Source organism: Pyrgilauda ruficollis, unplaced genomic scaffold, assembly GCF_017590135.1.
Source record: "Pyrgilauda ruficollis isolate IOZ18807 unplaced genomic scaffold, ASM1759013v1 scaffold13, whole genome shotgun sequence".
In the NCBI taxonomy this organism is placed as follows: Eukaryota; Metazoa; Chordata; class Aves; order Passeriformes; family Passeridae; genus Pyrgilauda; species Pyrgilauda ruficollis.
The window spans coordinates 7,030,581-7,051,324 of NW_024511432.1; the positions used below are offsets into that span (position 1 = coordinate 7,030,581).

General features: G+C 46.0%; 1 protein-coding gene across 1 annotated transcript; it reads left to right on the forward strand.

The window, feature by feature from the left end:
- Positions 1-131: 131 nt before the first annotated feature.
- Positions 132-20,694, forward strand: HSF4 (heat shock transcription factor 4). Its single transcript, XM_041458863.1, has 13 exons — positions 132-299; positions 3,798-3,906; positions 4,968-5,095; positions 5,926-6,050; positions 8,274-8,349; positions 9,766-9,830; positions 11,498-11,597; positions 12,283-12,407; positions 14,160-14,384; positions 15,634-15,739; positions 17,093-17,158; positions 18,707-18,794; positions 19,890-20,694. The coding sequence occupies exons 1-13, from the start codon at positions 177-179 to the stop codon at positions 20,084-20,086; spliced, it is 1,533 nt and encodes a 510-aa protein (XP_041314797.1). The 5' UTR covers positions 132-176; the 3' UTR covers positions 20,087-20,694.
- Positions 20,695-20,744: the final 50 nt, after the last annotated feature.

Sequence of the window (20,744 nt, forward strand, 5' to 3'; positions counted from 1 at the left end):
ATTGTGCTGAGTTTTTAAGAGTGTGAGCAGCACTGCTGATGTGACTCCCTGGCTGCCTACTTTCCACTGGCCTGGGATAAAATTGGGTGGCTCATTCTCTGTGGGACGCAGGCGCGTGCAGGGGAGCAGGCGCGCCCAGGGCAATGGGGTCAGTTTAGCTGGGACACTGCAAAGCTATGCAGGATTCACCCAGCTCTCTGGTGATGGATGGATACTCCAGCAATGTCCCAGCCTTCCTAACAAAACTCTGGACGCTGGTGGAAGACCCTGAAACCAACCATCTCATCTGCTGGAGCTCTGTAAGTGTAACAGGTGTTGGGTGTCACTAATGCCTGCAACAACGGGGAAAGCCGGGTGGGAGACCCGAGAGCTGCATGGCACTGGAGCTGCCCTCTGCTTGGCAGGTGCTGCCCAGTTACTGGCAGAGTGCAAAAAACAGGATTTAAGTACAGACACTTTTGGATATACTTGGTATTATTTATCTGAAATAGTGTAGCTTTTCTGTTTTGGAGGAGCAACTGTTTTGTGGGTGTTTTAATTATAATATTTACACGTTTCACTTTGAAACATTCTAAAAAGTGTTTAATATTCTAAGAATTCCGCATGCTTTGAGAGAAATATTTTTCACCTTGCTTGAATCTGCAGCTCCCTAACATTTTCTAGGAAATGTGCAAAGCCCTTAAAAAGTTTCATTGCTGTTTGGTATTATCTCACGTGTGTTTCTTAGCAGCCACTCACAAATGTCTAGGTGGAAGGCAGCAGATAAACAGCACTCAGTATTCAGACTCAAACCTATAATTTAAACACATCTCAGACTGGCACCCTAAATCATTTTGGAAGAGCTTTGCTTGATTTTTCAATGAGTCTGTGTGATGGTCATGGTGATGTGGCTGTATATTGTCTGTACAGACTTATAGGGATAGATTGCTTTTCTTTGACTTCTTATTTGTCACAGAGGCATTAGTATACTAAGTGCAATCACAGAAATAAAATTATTTATCCCCTTTATACAACACTTTGATACCACATTGTGCTTTTGACCTATGACTTGCTGCAAATAATGTGATTTGTTTTCAGCAGGAAGTTACTAGATAAGCTGTGTGCATAAACTTGTTCTCCAAAATCAAGAATCTATAACACAAGCAAATTTAAAGGGTGGTGGTAAAAAAGTCTAAAGCAGCCTTTCTTATATGTACTTTGTGTCCAGTAGAGTTTTCATTTAAAACCTGAGACAGCTGCATTGATATCTGTGACCATGGTTGTTTGATGCTGGTATTACATGGCCATACCTCTGAGAACCACCAAGTTTTAAATAAGGATTTTAAAGCTAGAAATTATTTTCTAACCTGTGTAAATAGTCCCCTCTCTGTTATACTTAGAACTCTGTTATTTTTGACTGACCACCACCACGTTCTACTTTCCTGCAAACTAACAGCGTCTGCAACTGCATCCTTGGTGGTTTTGGTAAGGCTTTTAGGTGTCTCATTTTCCCCTTGTTGCAGGTATCCATGTTTCACATATTCTTCAGCGTCTATGCATTGGTGATGTTGGAGCTGAGAGATTGTGTGCATACCTACGATTTCTGGGTTTAAACAGTACTTCTAGAAAACAAGATCTATAAGGAGCTGTGAACTGTTTCTTAGCATAAAGAAGAGATGGAGAGGAGATGCAGTAATGGTTTATATATACACCAAAGTCTGCTGTAAAGTGGAAAGGAAAAGTCTGCTCTCTGTGTCTGTGGTAGATTGGGCAAGAAGTAATTAAATTCATTTTTAAAATGGAAGTGCAGTAAGGGAGAACTGGCAAATTCCTAGACTAGCACTTGTCTTGTCAGAGCACAACATGCCTGTCCTTCTAATTCTGTCCAAAGCAGTAAAGATAAGCATCTGCCACGATTGTTGTGCTGCAGAGTCAGTTTTGCTTTGGGCAGAGAAGACTTCCAGAGTTTCTCTGATTTGTGCTCCCTTGGTGTAAAACAGCCAAGGCAGAACTGCAGTGTGGGAACAAACTGACATGGTGAGCACACAGTAACCCCAAAGTCTCTTGTGTCTGTGGGAGCCCTTCTGAGTGTGCCAGCTTTTGAGAGCATTGTGGCCCTGAATTCAAAGGAATGGTCTCTCATGAGAGGCCATAAGGACTTGTTGAGGTATACAAAACTCATGCTTCTCATTTTCCATCAGTGGGTCCAGCCTGGGACACACAGCTGTATGGCAGAGTAAGGGGGCTGAAGCACAAGGGAAGCAGAATAAACCAGCTGGGTCCCCAGGGCAGTGTCTGCAGTGTTGGGAAACCCTGATCCCTGCTGTCCTGTCTGCAAACTCTCAAAGACAGGATAATTCCAACATGCAGGTGGTCAGTGAATCTCTTAAATGCTTGATCAGCCTTTGCTTCTGCTGCATAGGGTAAGGAATGATGGGGAAGTCCCCAAAAATGGTCCAAGAGCACTGTTGAGGCACAGTCATGTTCAGTGTTTGCAGTAGTAAGCAAGGAGCAAGAAGTGCAGCTGACCCAAAGTCCCGTGTTCGTGGGTGTTAATTGTTAGAGCTCAGAGGCAACTGGCACCATGTGGTGATGGAAATGCAGTGTAGGGCAGCAGGGTGTGCCAGCTGGCTGGTTTCTGAGGCCATGGGCAGGCTGCAGGCACACACCAGCCCATCTTTAGTCACTGAGCTATCTCATGGCCCTGATTCACTCCCTGTTTCAGAGATTTCCAGACTTCCCTGAGAGCACCATGGCAGCTGCAGACCCCCTGATGGTGTGAGGTGGGACTCACACCACTGGTACCCTCCTACTGCACACAGAGCCCGAGGACTCCTACAAAACACTGTCCTGTGCCACAAACCAGCCCCTGTGGAATGCCCACCCAGGCTGACACCTCTGCTGGTAGCAGCACTGAACACAGCAGGAGGATGACTCTGGTGTGCTGGTCTCAGACCCCTCCCTGCCAACACGGTGCAGGTTTTGCTGTCTTTAGCTCTTGCCCCTTCAAACTCAGCTACAGCTGAGGCAAGTCCCTAATATCTGCTGATGTCATTGCACTGATGTAGCTGTCAGCAGGTAGAAGGCCAGGCAGGGAAAGCACATGGCCTGCAGTGCATCTTCTCTGCCAGCAATCCCAGGCAGATTGCCTTGTTTGGCAGTCATGGATCTTTGCAATGCAACCCCAGAAACGGAAGATTTATCTGATTAACACGTGTGTTGCTAGCTTGGGCTGCAAAGCGTGACTGTCAACATTTTATGGTTGCCCTTGTGGCTGTTTGCTATTAAAATAATCAATAAAATATGCGTAGAGCTTCTGGGCAAGTGTGGTGTCTACAGAGATGATTTGCTTCTTGCCTTGCTGTGTTTCTTGTGCCATGTCTCCTCCAGGCAGTGCTCCCTCCAGGACTGCTGTGCTCTGGAGCAGATGGACTGGGGTTGGATCTGAACAAGTAGGTTATAATGGCAATTCCCACTTTCAGGGCCTTCTTAAGACTCAAGTCTTTCTGTGAAGTCTGTGCAAGAGGGGATGATCACAAACTACCTACCAGCTATTTGGGCACAAAAGTCAGTGGTTTCTTTCTCACATCCAAGACTCTCAACTAAGCAGTGACAAAAAGCAGAAAAGGATCAAACCTGCAGCCACAGAGGCCCGACTGTACCAGAACTGAAAGGAGCACATCTGTCATTGAGGGCTGTTGTCACTCTTAGCTTCAAGGTGGCAATTCAGAGAACAAGACTTCCCCTGCTGTAGGACTCCTCCTGGACCTCTCATGGTCAGGGATGCTCCCCTGACTTTGTCCTTCTCTCCTTTGCAGAATGGCACCAGCTTCCATGTGTTTGACCAAGGCCGCTTTGCCAAAGAGGTGCTGCCCAAGTATTTCAAGCACAACAACATGGCCAGCTTCGTCCGGCAGCTGAACATGTGTGAGTGCAGCTCACAGGCATGTGGGCCCCACAGATATGGGAGGACAGGAGCTGTGGGAGAGAATTGTGCAGAGGAGAGTTTGGGGTCTCCTATGTGCCACTTGTTGTGGCATTATTGCTTTTGCCAAAGAGGTTCTGCTTCTCAGATCCCAGAGTAGTGATCTCCTTGTGTTTACCTTAAATTCCAGCATGGAATTTCTGTTAGATTGCATTTCAGGATGTGGGCTAAGAACCAGGTGTTCTGCTTCTCTTGCATTGATTTGATGACCTATTATTATTAATTTTCCATTTTATTCTATATGGAGTTTTATCCGGCCACCAACTGTGACACCTCCCCCAGAATGTGCTGCTCTTGTGGGTCCTGTGCCCTGAGCTTATCCCTTTCACCAGCCATATCACTGAACTAGTAACAGACAGTACTTCTCCCTGCAAACCTTGCCTTGCTGATCAGACATTTTTACCCCTTAAAGGAGGTGTAATTTAAATTTGATGTAATTTTCAGCCATTTCCACAATATGACTGTTCTAATAGCTGTTGGAATTTTTTCAATGGGTAATTAAGTTCCTTAGTCATGTTTTAACTTTGCTATTTCACTCTAAAGTAGCATATTTGTGAATTGTAGGTCAGTTCTTAAATACAGCTTAGAAACTCTTAAGGATTCAGAGAAGTACTCAAAGGAGATTTCCAAATGTACACGTGACCCTTTTTTCCAGAAGTGTCACCTGTTGATGGTCTGTGCCTTTGAAAAACCTTTCCCTGAATCCCTGTTGCTTGAGACAGGAATTCCCTAACAGCTGGCATTTCTGCTCCTGGCAGACCAATGTGCCCATGATGGAAAGGCTTTCATGACATAGGCTGCAGCAGGGGTGGCCAGTGGGGTACACAGGGCTCTCCCTTGCCCTGGGTTTCTGGTGGTTGTGCCCCAAAAGCACATCCAGGGATAAGTGCTAGCAGCTCAAAAAGTGTGGAGAGTGATTAGAGATGTCCTCAAGAGTGATGAGGGTGGGAGCTGGAGGGAGTGCTGGCTCCTGTTGCCCATCAGCCGTGTCCTCTCTGTGCAGATGGCTTCAGGAAGGTGGTGAACATCGAGCAGGGGGGGCTGGTGAAGCCTGAGAGGGACGACACTGAGTTCCAGCACCTCTGCTTCCTGCAGGGCCACGAGCACCTCCTGGAGCACATCAAGAGGAAGGTAAGGGCACTGTGTGGGAGGGGGGAACAGGCACCTGCCAGATCCTGCTCAGCATGACTCCAGCATCACCCTGGTCTTGTCCCTGTCCTCCCCACACACATGTGCACCTAGGCTGCAGGTTCTTGGTTTGCAGGGCTTTGTCTGTGTTTTTCTGCTCTGTTGTGCTCTATCACAAGATGTTTGTGTAGTGCTGCAGGGCCAGGCTTGCTTTCCACCCCTCTGCCTTTGAATTGTTACTGCTTTCCTAGAGAAATATGGCATAAGTCCTGCAGGGTCTTCAACAGCCATCTCTTTTTCTTATACAAGAAACAACCTACTCCTGCCCTCTGTTTTCTGTCTTTTAACCTATTATTAATACCCACAAAGTGTTGCTCTCTTACTAAATTAGCATAGTAACTTCTGAAAAGGGACTTGAATAAAAGCCTTTTGGAAATCCAAGTGTAGTATGTCAATTTGAAACATTTCATCAGACTCATCCCTGTAAAACATAAGGCTTGATTGGGTATCTCTGTAGTTAAAGCAGAAAGATTTAATCAGTCTAGATCAATTCCTCACTGATACTCAAAATACCTTTGTTTTCCCCCAAGCTGATTTGAAATAGGTCCCCACTCTGACAGGGAATGTAATTCTGCCAGCAGACCCTGTGTATGAGTAGATTTGTCCTGCACTTTGCTCTGTTTGTCTCTTGCAGTAGTTCAGACTCTTTGGCACGTGGCCTGTCCTGGTGTTTCAGCTGGTGACAGTCCTGCACCTGAGCCACCACAATGACTGTCTCTGTCCATGGCCCTTCTTGCACAGGTAAAATCGACCTTTGATTTCTTTCACCTCAGGTGTCAGTAGTGAAAAGTGAGGAGACCAAGATGCGCCAGGAGGACCTCAGCAGGTTGCTATACGAGGTACAGATACTGAGGAGTCAGCAGGAGAACATGGAGTGTCAAGTGCAGGACATGAAGCAGTGAGTTGAATCCTACTCAGGCTGCTTCCTACGGGCATTTGCTTCTCTGGAGTGGGGAAGGGTTGAAAGGAGGAGCCTTGCACACTTCCCTCCCCAGGGAGCACGTGGAGCCAGGGACTGACCAGAGATCTGTTGAGACATGTAGGATTTCTATGCACATCTGATCTACAAAATGTGAATTAATGCTCAGCCTCTCTGTCTCGTTTGTTTTCCCTTCACAGATGAGGAAAGCACAGAGAAGGTCACACAGGAAATATGTGCATAACCTGGGGACTTAGATAACTATTGCCTCCAGATGGAAGTGGTGATAAAGATGTAACTCTCACACATACAAGAGTCCTTGAAAGAAATGTGGTGGAGTCCACTCCAGCTATTAAGAAATTACTTTTCTGCTATCATTCACCTCCAAAATTTATGACTGGCCTAAAAAATATAGTATGTTATAATATGTAACATAAGAACTTCTGTATAATTTAGTCCATGGACTCATCTCCCTGAGACTGTGTCATCTGACATGGCCAGAATTGTTGGATAAGAGCAAACCAAGCTGATGCAATGCTTCCTGCATGTGGCTGCCTCCAGCTGTCTGAGACTCTGGGATTTTCTGACTCAGACATGGTCACTAAAAGATGAGGAAGTGGATATGGTTTTATAAATCATGTACTTGGAGGGGTTTTTATTTGCCTCCAGAATTTTAATCTTTACAGAGAGCTTTGTTTAAAAAGCACTTGAATAATCAAATAGACCCAAACCCTTTCTTTTGTAATGAGAGCTGATATTCATACACCACCAGATGACACTGTCATTCTGGGCCTTAAGAGTAACACTGCATACTGGGAAACTTCATTTTAGACCAGCACCTTACGTGCAATGGATGCCTATTTTTATCCTGCATCAATTTTTAATGACTCCCACACTTAGCACTTCCATGAGTTTGCACTGTTAAATCCAGATACAGCAGCAATGAGTTTCTGGGCTTGCATTTAATTTTTAAGGAGTTTCAGTATTAGTGATTTGGCATTGATTTTAATTTAGTCTCCATTTTGATTTGCTTGCTCCTTCCCTCCATCTGGCAAAATTGCATTCAACTGATGAAAATAATGTGATTTTTATAAACTAAGACAGAGGAGAAATCCCAAGCGGATTCCATGTTAAGAAATTTACACTGGTGAAGAACAATTAGGACATAACTCCAGTACAAGCTGTCAGACTAAGGAATGCTGCTTTGCTGAAGATCCTGTCAGGACCAGTACAGAAAGCTCACTGCAGAGATTCTTGCTATACAAGCTGTTCTACTGTGCTCTTCAGATCTCTGGACCTTACCTTCCCAGTTCTAGCATCCATCCACACTAGAAACACTAGAAAGCAAAAGGATTTATCAGTTTCACCTGTATGATAGGTTTTGCTGGCCTGACAGTTTAGGTACGTCCATATTCTCTAGAGATAAATTGGCTGGCAAAACCTTTAGCAGCATGGACTTGGCTGGCATCCAGACTTGAAGGCAGCACAGTAAATAAACTCTGCCTCTCTCCATCCCACCTAGGGGCTGACTGTTAGAGGACGCCTGTAAGCTCCACTCTGTGCTGCTTCATTTACAGACAGAAAATACATTTTCTTTATGCAAGCTGGACACAGGTCTGTGTTGGGTTAAATCAGTGGCTCCCACTAATAACATCATTACAGTCCTCCTAGTTCAAGGCTCTGAGATGCAGGAGCATCTTTTTGTCTGCTCCAGTCACTACCAAACATGCATTTGAACCACCACTTGTATGAGTTTTAAGCAGTTAGAATACACAGGGTCTCGGTTCATAGTCTTGTCTTTGGGAACACTGGTGCAGTTGTGGAGAGGTTGGGCTTTCTGGGCTGCCATGGAAGGACAGTCTGGGTGATCCAAATCACTCACAGTCACAAATCAGGCCTTGCTGAAATTCTGAGTTTGGCCCAAATGTTCCACAAAAACATGTGTCCTCTTGTTACCTTCCCCTATAAATGTTGGCTTCTCTTTATGTTTTTCCTCCATGCTTTGGTCCATAGTTCTCTTGAGGTCAAGGAAGAAGAAGGAAGGAAATTGTGTGAGCTTGTTTGGGACACTGAAAAGAGCCAAACACTGCAAGAGCCTGGAAGTGAGACAGACTTTGCACAGTTGAATCTACTGTGCATCATAGCAGCACCATGGGCTGTTGATGTTTCTGTTCTCATGGAAAATGTCTGTTTCACTTTCAGGCAAAATGAAGTTCTTTGGCGGGAAGTTGTTTCTCTGCGGCAGAACCACTCACAGCAACAGAAAGTCATCAACAAGGTAGTTACCATATAAACTCCAAACTTGCTTGTGCTGTCTGGTCTATATCCTCCTCTGATTTTTTTTCTTGTCCCATAATTTCCACACTGTGATACCACAGTGTAATTATTTTCCCTTTCTTTTAAGTTGTGTGATGCTTTTTATGTGTCCTATAGAAACAGGTCATTAACAAAGCACAGACCCTTAAGCAAAAGATTTTAATTTCTGTCAGTCCTTTCTTTGATGTTAGAAACCACTTTTCTGTTGAAATCCTGGGCAGGAGAGCACAACTGTCACTAATTGCCCTGTGTTGGCTGTGTTCTGGTTGTACCGATGCCTTTGGGCTTCCCAAATCTTCCTCTTCCATTTGTTCACAAGAGGAATCCCACTGCTGCCAGCACTTGTGGGGAGCTGCAGGTGCAGAATTGGCCACCCATTGCCCCACTGGGGGAATGTAACAGCCACTGTTACATTTTCTGGCATTACTGGTATAGTTGAGGAATTACTGTACAACCTTTTAGGCTGCAGAACCATCTCCCTTAAAATCTAGCATGACCAGTATAGAAAAGGCCTCTCCAGTGATTCCTGGATGGTGCTGACATGACTGGGCACGTCACACATCCCAGTCCCCACGTTCTGACCCTCACGTGGCATCATGGAGTCACAGGACTGGACAGAAATGCACGAGGCTATCAAGCCTTCCTCCAGCTCTGAGGCTGGACCAGCCACATGCTTCTTTGTAGAGGCTTTTATGCAACTCTATTTTGTTATATTGAGCAATGAGTAAGAGCCAGCTGTGATATATAATAATAATGCTCTCTTTGTTTGGAGGTCAAAGCAGAGCATTAAGTTCAAGCTGACCTGGGAATATGTTGCTAAGTGATTCCTCTCCAAAGCTACTCTCCCTCCTTTTTAGTGTCCTGTTATATCAACACTGACATTCACAGAACTGAAAAACTCAACTGAAAGAGCTCAGACCTCCATCCAGGCTTTCCATAGGGAGTTGCCTCTCTCACTTGCAAAGTCTTTGCCAGACTTTATAGCACCTCTTCTAAATGTCTCTGAAAACTTTAGTGGATCCAGGTCTAACTCCGGGCCTAGGAATGTTTGCGTGTGCACTTCGCCGGTCTGTTAGGACCAGCTGAAGTTCTTCATGCATGCAGTGAAGAGAGAAAGTGCTGAGCACATGCACCCAGGAACCCTTGCACAAAGCAGGCACCTGGCTGTGTCCCTTGAAAACAGGCAGGCTGTTTTGAGTTCTTGGACATCTCATTTCTGCTTCAGGCTCCAATGTCTCTTGCAATTTGGCTCTTATATTCTATGGCTGTTTTGGGGTGCTGTTGGGAGGGAGGAATGTGTGAGACAAGAATGGCTGCGAGAGCAGGGAGTGCTGAATCACTCTGCTGATTAACACCGGATTTTGATCTCTCCTGACAGCTGATTCAGTTTCTGTTTGGCCAGCTCCAATCAAGCCCCAGCAGCACTGGGATAAAGAGGAAGCTGTAAGTCCCCGTGTGTGGTGCACACGCTCACGGGTGCATAATGCTGCCCCCTCAGTAAAAGCACAAGCTCAGCTCGCCCAGGCGGGCGGTCACCGGACCAGGGCTCCATGGTGATGGGAGCTGAATGGGCTGAAGTGCAGAGTCAGACCTGCTGACAGGCCCCATTCACTGCTCTGTAGAGAAGCACCGTGTCAGCTCGTGACCTTTATTTGGGGAACACAGCACGCAGAGGGACATGGGAGTGCTAACTAGAGGGAGGCCAAAGGGCAGGACCCCACTGCTGCTCCTGCAGGTTCCAGTTTTGCCACTTGGCAGCAGTAGGAGCAGGGCTGGGCCCAGCCAGCCCACAGACACCTTTAGTTTGACCCACAGCCACTGAATGTGGCGTGTATCCATCACTGGCTTGGTGGTGTTAACCTGCAGGCCTTACAAAGAGGAAGGTGGGGAAAAATTTTAGCTGAGGGGTATCTTTAGATAGGCTCTTAAAGGCAAGTGAATAGAATGACTTGAATTAGGAAGCTTAGTGCCTTTCAGGAGAGCAGCTATGCCTTTCTTGCCCTGGGGTGCTTGTAATTTAAAGAAGGGGAAGAGACTATTGAGTGGAATTTGCTGAGAACAGAGACCTGCCTCCAGTTCCCACCTTTATTACCTTGTGGCCTTTGACAACTTAGAAACTTCTCCATGCTGAGGAGAAAGAAGCCAGACCTCCCACGAGCACCTCAAAGGAGTCAATTTTCATTAAGTCAGTGTCCTTGTTCTTGACTGACTCCTCTTGTGAGGATTGTAAGGGCAGCACAACATTGAATGAAGGAGCCCATAATCTGTACAAGCCAGCAGGGTATGTGCATCTCTGCCTACCCCCTCTGCTGAGCCTCTTGGAAGAGCTAAACACTGCAGACAGAAAAGAAAAGGGCTCAAGGAGAGAATAGCAGCTGCTGAGGTTCATGACTGGGGAAATTTTCCTCCAGTAGAGTGGGCAAGCAGAAATATGAGATGCCAGATCTAACCTCTAATTTTCATGGTCAGGGCTGTGTCCTCCCTGTAAAAGCTTTGCCTCCCAAGAAATGTCTTAGGCCATTGCTTTTTTGTAAAAAGGCAAATAATTAGTGAGAAACTGTGCTGAAAAGGGCAGAAGAGCACAGGAATACCTGCACAGCAACTGTATTGACCCCCTTATGATGGGGGATTACACTTCACACAACCAGCTGCAATTTGCAAGGTAATTTGAGTTCCTGCTTCCTTGGAAACACAAAGGTCTGTCTTCCAGAAACCTCAGCTCTTCTGTCTTTATCTGCATCCTTCGTGTTTTGTCTTTCATATTTGTGTTTTCCTGCCTCTTCTAAAGGGCTGCAGGAAAGGATGGTGTGCAGCCTGGAGCTACTTGGTGCAGAGCAGAGTGCTGCCTGGGGGTTCTGGGTAGGTTTGGGCAGCATGGGCACGTCTGCGTCCTTCCCCTCTCTGTTTGGGTAATGCTCTTTTTGACGGTGACCTCCTCCAAAACTGTTGTTGGCCTTCCTTGCCCATAACACCAGGCAAGAAAGACTCTTACAGCTGAGGAGAACCAGAGTAGACAGGGGAGAAGAGCTCTTGGCTCAGGGATGTTTTGTGTGTGAGCAGCCAGGAGCCAGTCAGTAGATGCTGGAAGACAAAACTGTTTCTCTTCACAGACCTCTGATGCTTGACAACGGGATCTCGGCTGCACCGGTGCCCAAGTTCAGCCGGCACCTGTCCCCAGACCCCCTCCATGACCCCTATTTCATACAGTCGGTGCGTTCAGCCTCTGGCCTCTCTGGGATGGCTTTGGCTGGGGGGAGTGTTTGCAGCAATAATAGAGATTATGGAGTAAGTAATTTGGCAAGATTTTGGCAGTGAAGAAGAAACGAAGTTTGCTAAGCTGAATGACATTTAAAACTCCTTCAGCTCCCCAGTTTTATGGATGCCTTCATGAGGAAGGCCATGGGCTTTGTGGGGAAAGGCAGACCCTGCACACTGAACTCTCCATGTTGTTACCCCAGCCCGGTTCACCTTGAGGGAATAAAAGTGGGATTTTTGTACCCTCTGAGGGATCCCCACCATCAGCAGAGCAGACACCAGACACTTCTGTCATGCAGTTAAAATATGTGAGCTGGCCTGAGAGGCTCATACAGCCCTATTGGGCTGTGTTGGATCTTTCCCTCCAGAGGAAACTGAGCAGTCTAGGCAAAATGTCAGACATGGTAAAACCTCTTGGTTGCTGACACTTCACAGGGTTCATTTCACACCTGTACCTCTGTGCGGTTGGAGGAAAAGTGAGAGGAAACTATAATGTTGCATAGTAGGTGAAATCTTTCTTGGTTTCCATAAAGGGGGGACTCAAAATCACAGTGAATAAACCCTAACCATCTCAGATGGGGCCTCGGACCTGTGTTGGGGTCAGAAGGATAAATGTATATGACTTTTGCTTTCTTCTTAGCCATCGACAGAGCCTGCCTCTTGCATAAACAGCCCTGCAATTGCTGGAGGACCCATCATATCTGATGTTACTGAAGCATCACCATCCAACATCATGAATATGCAATCCCCTCCTGAAAATGACAGGTAAACATGTTTGTGATTAAAAATAGGGAGAGTTGGGTATAAACATGCTTATGCAACTCTTCTCAAGAGTTTTTTTGGGGCTGTAATTCTACCAAAGTTTCTGTCTGATTTGCAAATCTCTATGGAGATATGGGATGAAATACATTTTTCCAGTTTGCAAAGTGGGTCAGATTTTCAGAATTAGAGGGGGGTAATAACAGCATAACTTTCAAAACAAAATCCTGAGTTTCATGCTGAGAACTTCCACTCCCCACTTGGAGAAATATTCCATGTTTCTTTAGTCCCAAGACAGGGACTGTCTCAGACTTAATTAAATAATAAGATACTGACACTTGTATGAGAGAGAGAAAGGAGGGTTTCCTTTTGGCTTTGGCAAAGAAGAAGCAATCAAATTGTACATCTAACAGCTAATGAGAACAGAAAGGTTGCATCACAACAGCTTCCGATGTTTGACAACTTTTCTGTGAAAAGGCCCCAGTAACTTAAGAACTGAATGCAGAGGTATTTTAATGCTTATCTCTTCCTGCCACAGACATGCAGTGTATTTAGGGCTAGCAGCAGAATAGCTAAAGCTATGTCAGTGGAAAGTAAGTAGACAGATGAATCATGGAAAGAGTTTCTCAGGCACAGAGGCAAGGCAGTTATACTCTAGAAATTGCCTGTAAATCTGTTGCATAATTGAAACCATAGCCATAAAATTAACTAGAAGCATGTAAAGAGCTTCAGACTGAAAAAAAAAAAAAAAAAAAAAACAACAAACCTGGAAGCCATTTCTAAAGCAGAAAATCTTTAATATCACCTTCAAGTTAAGTTGCTTATTTCTACTAATTACTGAGTGCCATCTGGTGGCTTCTGATCTGTTCTGTGTCTGCACAACTTTAACATCTGAGCCAGCCATGGCCCCAGTCAGGTCAGGTGTGGTACCTCCTAATTCAGTTATGTTTTGGGTGGGAATTTAGGCCCCACGAGATGAGAAGATGACCTGAAAGGAATGTTGAGGAAAGCTCTGTAGTGTCACAAACCATCCCTGTTATCTCCGTGCCTTTGTTGCTTTGGCTCCAGCTGTGCAGGTTCACAGGGAGCTCTTATGTCTCCTACAAGTAACACAGAGGTTTTTACACACAAAATTCTTCTAAACAAAACTTCATTGTCATTTTTCCATCTGGAAATAATGTGGGGTGCCCTTCCCATTGGAAAAGGCAAACCTCTGCCTCCAACTAAGCAAAACATCTGACTATGACTGTCAGATCTTGACAGCTTCTGTTCAAGTCCTGCAGGGCCACAGGATCCTGACCTGTGTCACTGGGCTCTCTAGAGTGCTTGCTGATTGAATCCTAACTCCTGCATGGGATGGTCTTACTGATCCCATTCTTATCTCTAAGGTGGAGACTTTTCTTTTTCAGGGGAATCTCTTTAGCCCAGTGTCCCTTTAATGTGTCCCTAACACTCACCCAAGAAATGATCAGTGCATAGAAATTTATTTTCCATATTTGCAAAACAATTGAATGGGGCAAATTCATTATAGCTGTGACTGATGAAGTGACTGCAGATATTCCAGCTGAGCATGTTTCTGGAGCTTGCTGAAAAGAAAGAGAGGCTGCTGCCTTCTTTTGCCCATCTGAGGAAATGGAAAGACCTTCTGCGGCAGTTTGGTGGGAAGTGGGAGCAAGGCCTTGTGCTCCTGCCCTTCCCAGTAGCACGAGGCCTTTGCAGAGCAGCTGTGTGTGGTGCTCAGCCTTGTCTCTGCCGCAGGGAGAAGTGCCTCATGCTGATCAAGGAAGAGCCAGTGAGCCCCGGAGTGAAAGGCAGCGCGGAGCCCGAGGTGCCCCTGCCCGGCTGCCGGGCCTGCTCCGAGCCCCCGGTGCTGCCCGTGGCCATGGTCCAGTCTGTCCTGGAGGGCAAAGGCAGCTGTGGTGCAGCCCCACCAGGGACCTCCCAGGCACCCGAGAGGAGAGGCAGGAGGGCCCTGCTGGACAGGTGAGGCGAGCAGGGAGAGCTGCGGCCCTGCCTGCTCATGGCCCTCTCCTCCCCTGCCCAGGTGGGGAGGGAGGGTCACTGCAAGCACCAAGTGCAGCCTGATGAGCTCCATCCTCTACCTGTGGCACCTGCAGAGGACCCCTTAATCCCAGGGGTCAGTTCACAGAGGTAGGAGGCATGTGGATCACTTGCTTGAAGGAGCCGGCAGAGGAAGAGCTGTCAGAGAATGTGCAGAACTGTGGGAGCAGGAAAAGGCTTTTTGCATTGAGAGGGATTTGCCCAAGGTCCGAGTGAAAGCTGGAGCCCAGAGCAGCATCTGTGTCTGTCTGCAGGCCTGCACTGCACTGTGCCACAGCCCTGCCCAGGGGACTGGCACTGGGACATCAGGCTCAGCCCCAGGGTGATCCCAGTGCCACTTCTGGGGCTGTGCTCTGAGACTGAAATCCCAACAGCAGCCATGTCATGGGGGAGTGTCCAGCAGAAGGAAAGCATGGTGCAGCTGGGTGGATGATGGGGAACTTAACTGCAGCTCATTCTTGATAGCAACTGCAACAGTGTAAGGAGGGGAACCCAAAACACTCAATAGGGTTATCAGAAAAGCTTCCATTTTCCTTTAAATTGTTAGAGAGAATCAAAGTCCTCCCTCTGAACCCACTGGATGCTTAAAAACATACTACTAGAAGAAAAATAATCCCTTTTTTAAAGACCTGATTTTAAGAGAAAATTTTTATAACTTTCAGGGGGTTTAATCACAGCAGGGCCTCACTGTTGCTCATTTAGTTGAATGTCTGTAGTAAATGCAGCCTGCAGGGTAAATGCCTGCAGCTAAAAGTCACTCCTTTAAAAAGCATTAATTAACAGTAATTCAGGCATCTCTGACAAAGGAGAGTGGCAATGCAGCCTGTTCTGGTTACAAGTGCATTTCTAAAAAGATTTCTTCTAAGGGAAAGCTTTAATTTTCCCAGTGTTGAGGAGATGTGCACAGACTATCCATCCCCAAACCACGTGTCACCCAGCAGAGGGATTGTCTCATTTGTTTTACCATCTGCCCAGTCCCTGTGTGCTCTGCTGAGTTGTACTCTGGGATTAAACCAAGTTTTATGGCATAAACCCAGGCTGACAGCAGGCTCTTGGTTTTCAAAATTAGATTTAAACATGTACATCCTTTTGGAAGGCTGCTCAGTCCTGCTTTCTGTAGGTACCTCTGCAGGTTTCCTTTGTGGCAATGTTTCCCCTTGTGTTTTCTCAGAACAGACATTTCAGACCCGTTGGAGGGCACCGACTGGAGCCTGGAGGGGCTGCAGCTGCTGCTGAGGAGCCAGCAGTACAGCCTGGAGCCTGCCAGCCTCTTGGATGTGAGTGTTCCTGGGAAGGCTGCATCAAACAGAGCTGTGAAGTTCACAGAGGTTCCTTTGGGCTGTGATTCAGGTCATGCTGCTTGTTCTCGTGTGGCATTTTGTCTGCCACATGCAGCTTGTGGAGTCACAGCTCTGTTTTGACCTGCTCATAAGATTTCAGCTTTAAATTGTGCCCTTTTTTTTTTCTTTTTAATATGCATATTTGGACTTCTAGGGGCACAAAGCAGTGCATTTTGTAAAGAAATAGACATGAGACCTGACACATTTATGTAAAATTTGTTTAATATGACTCTCTAGCTAGTTTAATAATTTCTTTGTTGGGGTTAATTAATTTTCTGCATATTCTACATCTTAGATATTCCTAGATTGTGTTTAGCTTTTCCTACCTTCCCCTCTTCCTCATATTCTGGGAAGTGTAGCCAATGTAAAATCCTCTCTATTGAATCCTGAGCTATTTATCAGTCTCAGTTCTTAGATCATCTTTCTTTAGAAAACTGATGGTGGCTTTTTCTTAAGCAGACATGCAGAAACAGGAAGGTTTGTTTATTTCTTTGTTGTACATATAGTCGGTATACGAAAGGTTTTTGCCAACAATCAAATAACTCTGTATGTTAGAAAAAAAATCTATGTGTCAAATATATGTCCCCTTGAGGAGGTGCTTCAGGTAAAGGCAGGTTGTAAGCTTGCATGGATAAACAGAAAAGTGAAAAGTAATTAAAAAAAAAATCAATCTTATTCTCTTCAAGCAGTTCCCAAGTGTCTGTGGTTGATTCTGACTTTCCAGAGAGCTTTTCTAATGGTTGCTCTATCACTGACTGTTGATTTCTGTTTCTTGTTTCTCATTAGGAAGTGTTTTCCTGTTACTGACATACTTCTCTCTCTGTGCAACTGTCACAAGAGTGAGGATGAATCTCAAAATTGGCCTCAGATCAACAGATCCTTTTCCCAAATTGCTCAGACTTGTCAAGAAATTGCCACCAAAACCCTGATGCAACAGTAACGTGCCCTCTGCTACTAAACTCTGGAATGCTTTTAGAAGTCATTTGAATCTGGGAGTGCCCTAGGACTCAAGAGCAGCAGAAAGGGGCTTTGATTTGTGTGTGAGCTGCCCTGGTTAGTGACAGGACAGTGGCATGGGGTGTCTGTGCTGTCCCTCCCCTGGCAGGCAGCAGGCTCCTGGCTCAGCACAAGTGCCCCCAGCCCAGCCCAGCTGTGCCTCCAGTCAGCACAGGAGCCTTTGTGTGCAGCTCCAGTTAGTGCAGGGCTGCACCCTCCAGCAGGCAGGGCAGGGCATGGGAATCTCAAACCATTTCACCTTTCACAACCCTAACTGTGTTTTTGTCCCAACAGGTCTTTAATCCCAATTTATCTCTGAGTGAGTGGAATTTGACTGAAGTGGAAGCCAGTCTGCCCCCGGTAAGAGCTGTGTGTTTCTGAGCTATGAAAACAGCAATCACAGAACCCCAGAATGGCTGAGGTGGAATGACCTTAATGTTCATCCTGCTCCAAAGCCCCTGCCCACTGCAGGGACACCTCCCCTAGATTTATTTGCCTAAATAATAATGGAACTATGAAGCAGAGCTTGTGCATAACTGAGGAAGTTATTTCATAACCAGAGGGGAGAGTGAGCTAAAGCACAGCACGTAGGCATCTCCTGGGGGCAGCATGGGAGTGTTGTATTATACTCTTGACCTGTTTTTCCCACTCAGCCAGGCTTTGTCTGGAGACAAGCTTTGACTGTTGGTGTCCTAGAGGCTTTAATTGCAACTGGCTGCTCTAAACTTTCTCTTAGTGAGAATGTCACATCCTACTAATACCATAGATTTATAAAGTGTCTTTGTGCTAGAGATCTTTATAAAATATGCCTTTGCAAAGTGCAGCCATCCCTGTATGTTTCAGGAGCAGTAAAATATCATGCAACTACAACAGAGGTTCCTGCATGCCCGTGCATGAAGAAGCATGGAGAAATTGTTGGGCAGTATTTCTTTGGAATTGATACTTACACAGACATTTCTGCAGTGCAGAAAGAGCAGGTTTAATAAACAGTGAAGGAAACTGTAGACTCACAGAAGGATTAAGGTTGGAAGTGTATTGCATGGCTGGGCTCCTTTTCCTGTGTGAGAGAGTGAATTTTCAGAGCCCTTGTGACAACCAAGTTGAATGAAAGCTTGGATGGTTCTGACAGATATCTCTACAAGATGCTCAAGTAGTGAAATGCAAAAGGTCTCTAAGCCTTCTGCATGGTATCAACATCCTTTTTAGGTTTTAATAATTTTGAATTTTCTAGGTAATTCCACTTCCTGAGTGTTAGGAAGAAGAGTGTCTAGGAAATAGTTAATATTAATTAGCAAGTCTTGGAAGCAAGGGCTATAACCTTTTAAAAAGAATTACAATAAAAGGCCAGGAAAGGGGGCTGCAATGTTCAATAGTTCAGTCCTTGAGCCCACTAAATTTCCCAGGAACTCTTGCTTGTCCTACAGAAAGTCATGAGCATGGAGAAGTGTGGAAGCAATACGTGCAGGAGCTCTGTGCCTAGAGCACTGTGTAAGCAAAAACCAGTTTCAATTTAAAGACAGTCATAGGAAAATGGAAAGAAAATCTCTTTCCTCTTTGTACTGGCTTCAGAGGACTGTGGGTTTGCTTTGTATGGCAGCCACAGTGACAGCAGCCTGGCCCCTCATGTGACATGAGCTTCACACAGTATTAGCCAGTGCTGAAAAGGGGATTGCACCTCCCGCAGCCGTGTCCTTGGGGCAGATCTGCCCCTGAGCACGTGGTGTGGCTGTTCTAGTGAGGTGGGGAGAGGCTGGGGGAGAGGCTGAGCAGGGAGGATGGCTTGTGTTCTTGTGTTCCTGTGGGTGTTGTGCAGTGGGGTGAAGCACCGGCGCTCAGACATGGCCTAGTTCTAACAAGCTCCCCTGTCTTTGTATAATTGTACATTGTAGTTTATATTTTTGCATCAAGATGCAGCGACTCACGGTGGATCTGGAGAAGAGTGCAACTGAGCTGCCCCCAAAAGTGTTCAACCCACCATTCAACACCACCTGCCCAGGTAGGAGCAGCAGCAGCTCTGTGGACCTGGCAGTAGGATGTAGTTCAGGCAGCCACATAGGATGTCCAGCACGGACAGTTTGCCATTTGAGGGAGCAAACCACATCTGTCATTTTACTTTCATGATTGTCAGCCAGCAATGTTTCCACAGCAGCTGCTGAGCCAGTTCTTGAGCAGTGGGAAAAGGGTGGGGGATAAACTGAGGTGTAAATGGAATTGAACTGGTTTTGCACTGGGTCCCCATCGTGTCTGACAGTGTTTCCACAGTTTTCTCTGCCTGTTCAATGTGGTGATCTCAGTGGGAAGGGTGGTAAGAGCTGGTACAGTGTTGGGGTTCCTCTGGTTCCTGCTGCAGAGGAGGTGCCCCAGCAGCTGCTGGCAGCCAGAGGCACAGGCTGTGTGTCCCTTTCTGCAGACCTTTTAGCAGACCTCAAGGGAACAGTCCAGCTGATCCACTTGCTGACTCTGATAAAGTGTGTTATTGACCTTAGATATGAATCCAGGAGTGTTGCCCTGGCTGTGGAATCGTGATGTATGTTCATGTGTGTTCAGCTGGGATAGACCTGAAAGAAAAGCTCTTGTGAGCCCCAGTTTGGTGCTGTAGCCACCTGAACCTGCCCCAGTTTTGATTCATTGTGTGTCATTCAAGGGCTTGCAGCCTCAGCCTCTTTCACGAGCACCTCAAAGGCATTAAAAGCCCAGGTACACTGAAGAGAGTCCTTGAGCATCCCCTGTTTGCAAACTCTTTCTACAAAGAGGGAGAAAGACACATCTTGAGTGAAGGAGAAGAGCAGTTGCTCTCATCCTCTTCTCAGTGTCTCCAACATTCAGTCATCCCTCTTTCACTTGTGAGGCATCTCAGCTTTCAAGCAGCACCTGCTTGACCTGCTTGATCAAGGTGACCTGCAGAGACTCCCCTTGATTTTAATGGGCTATTGAGTGAGTCCAAGTTCTACCCAGGTACTTCCAAGCAATTTTGCTGGAGTGAGGCTCCTCAGTTGCTGCTGCAGTTGGGATTTGTCACTTTTCAGTTCTACATATGTAAAACTAGGCAACCTGCCTTCCAGAAGCTGAATTTTCTGCTGTCTGTTCCTAGGGAAAGATGTCATCCTTGAAAGTGCCCAGCAGTTCCTCCTCGACCGTCAGTCCATCTTTGGGAACGACCTCATCAGCTTGCCTGAAAATTCATCACTTTATGTTCCTTCTGAAAACACAGCTTCCTACATGTCCTCTGTGGGTGTCCAAGGGGATATCCCTCTAAACCTGAGTTCTTCCACGGACAACAGCCAGTGATTTAGCTCCCAAGAAACAAAACCTCCCTCCCACCCATCCAAGCATCCACAGGTTTGAATGTGAAGAAGCAAAACTGACTCAGAAACCTGCAAGAGAGTTTCTTTTTGTGCCCTTTTCTTTTATTTTTTTTTTAGTAGGTGGAAATGGTCAGTAGCTCTTGCATTACCCTCCCTGCACCTGGATTTCAGTGTTTTTTAAAACAAAATACTACTTCTGGTGCTTGCTCCGAGGGGGAGTGAGAACTTGCCAGGATTTGTTTTTCCTTAAAAATGCTTTAGAAATTTCAAATCTTTTAATAAAATTTAAGTGAAGAGTAGCTTGAAAGTCCATCTGAGACTTCCTAAAGTAGTGATCCTGACTAGTGCCTGCAATAGCAAACTGTTAGATTTTACTGGGGCAGCACAGATTAGCTAAGATGCCTGACCCTTGTTGATGCTGGTAATTGAATGGAAAATAGTTCTACATGCCAGTCCAATGCTCTAAAAAGATTTTTTAAACCATTTTCTGGGTTTTATGGGATGCACCTGTTCCTCCTAGGGTGAGTAGGAAAAAGATCTCTTGGGGTATGTAGAAGCTTGTTTTCTGAGTGACCCCACCAAGAATGTGCCTCTGGCTCTTAGGGGAGCTACAGATCATCACAGGCCACAAAACATCCCAT

Bases quoted from the DNA above. Each gene is read 5' to 3' on its own strand.
- HSF4 (XM_041458863.1), top strand. From the start codon at position 177: ATGCAGGATTCACCCAGCTCTCTGGTGATGGATGGATACTCCAGCAAT. The intron at 6,051-8,273 runs GTGAGTTGAATC...TTTCACTTTCAG, and splicing joins CAAGTGCAGGACATGAAGCA to GCAAAATGAAGTTCTTTGGC. The intron at 14,385-15,633 runs GTGAGGCGAGCA...GTGTTTTCTCAG, and splicing joins AGGAGGGCCCTGCTGGACAG to AACAGACATTTCAGACCCGT.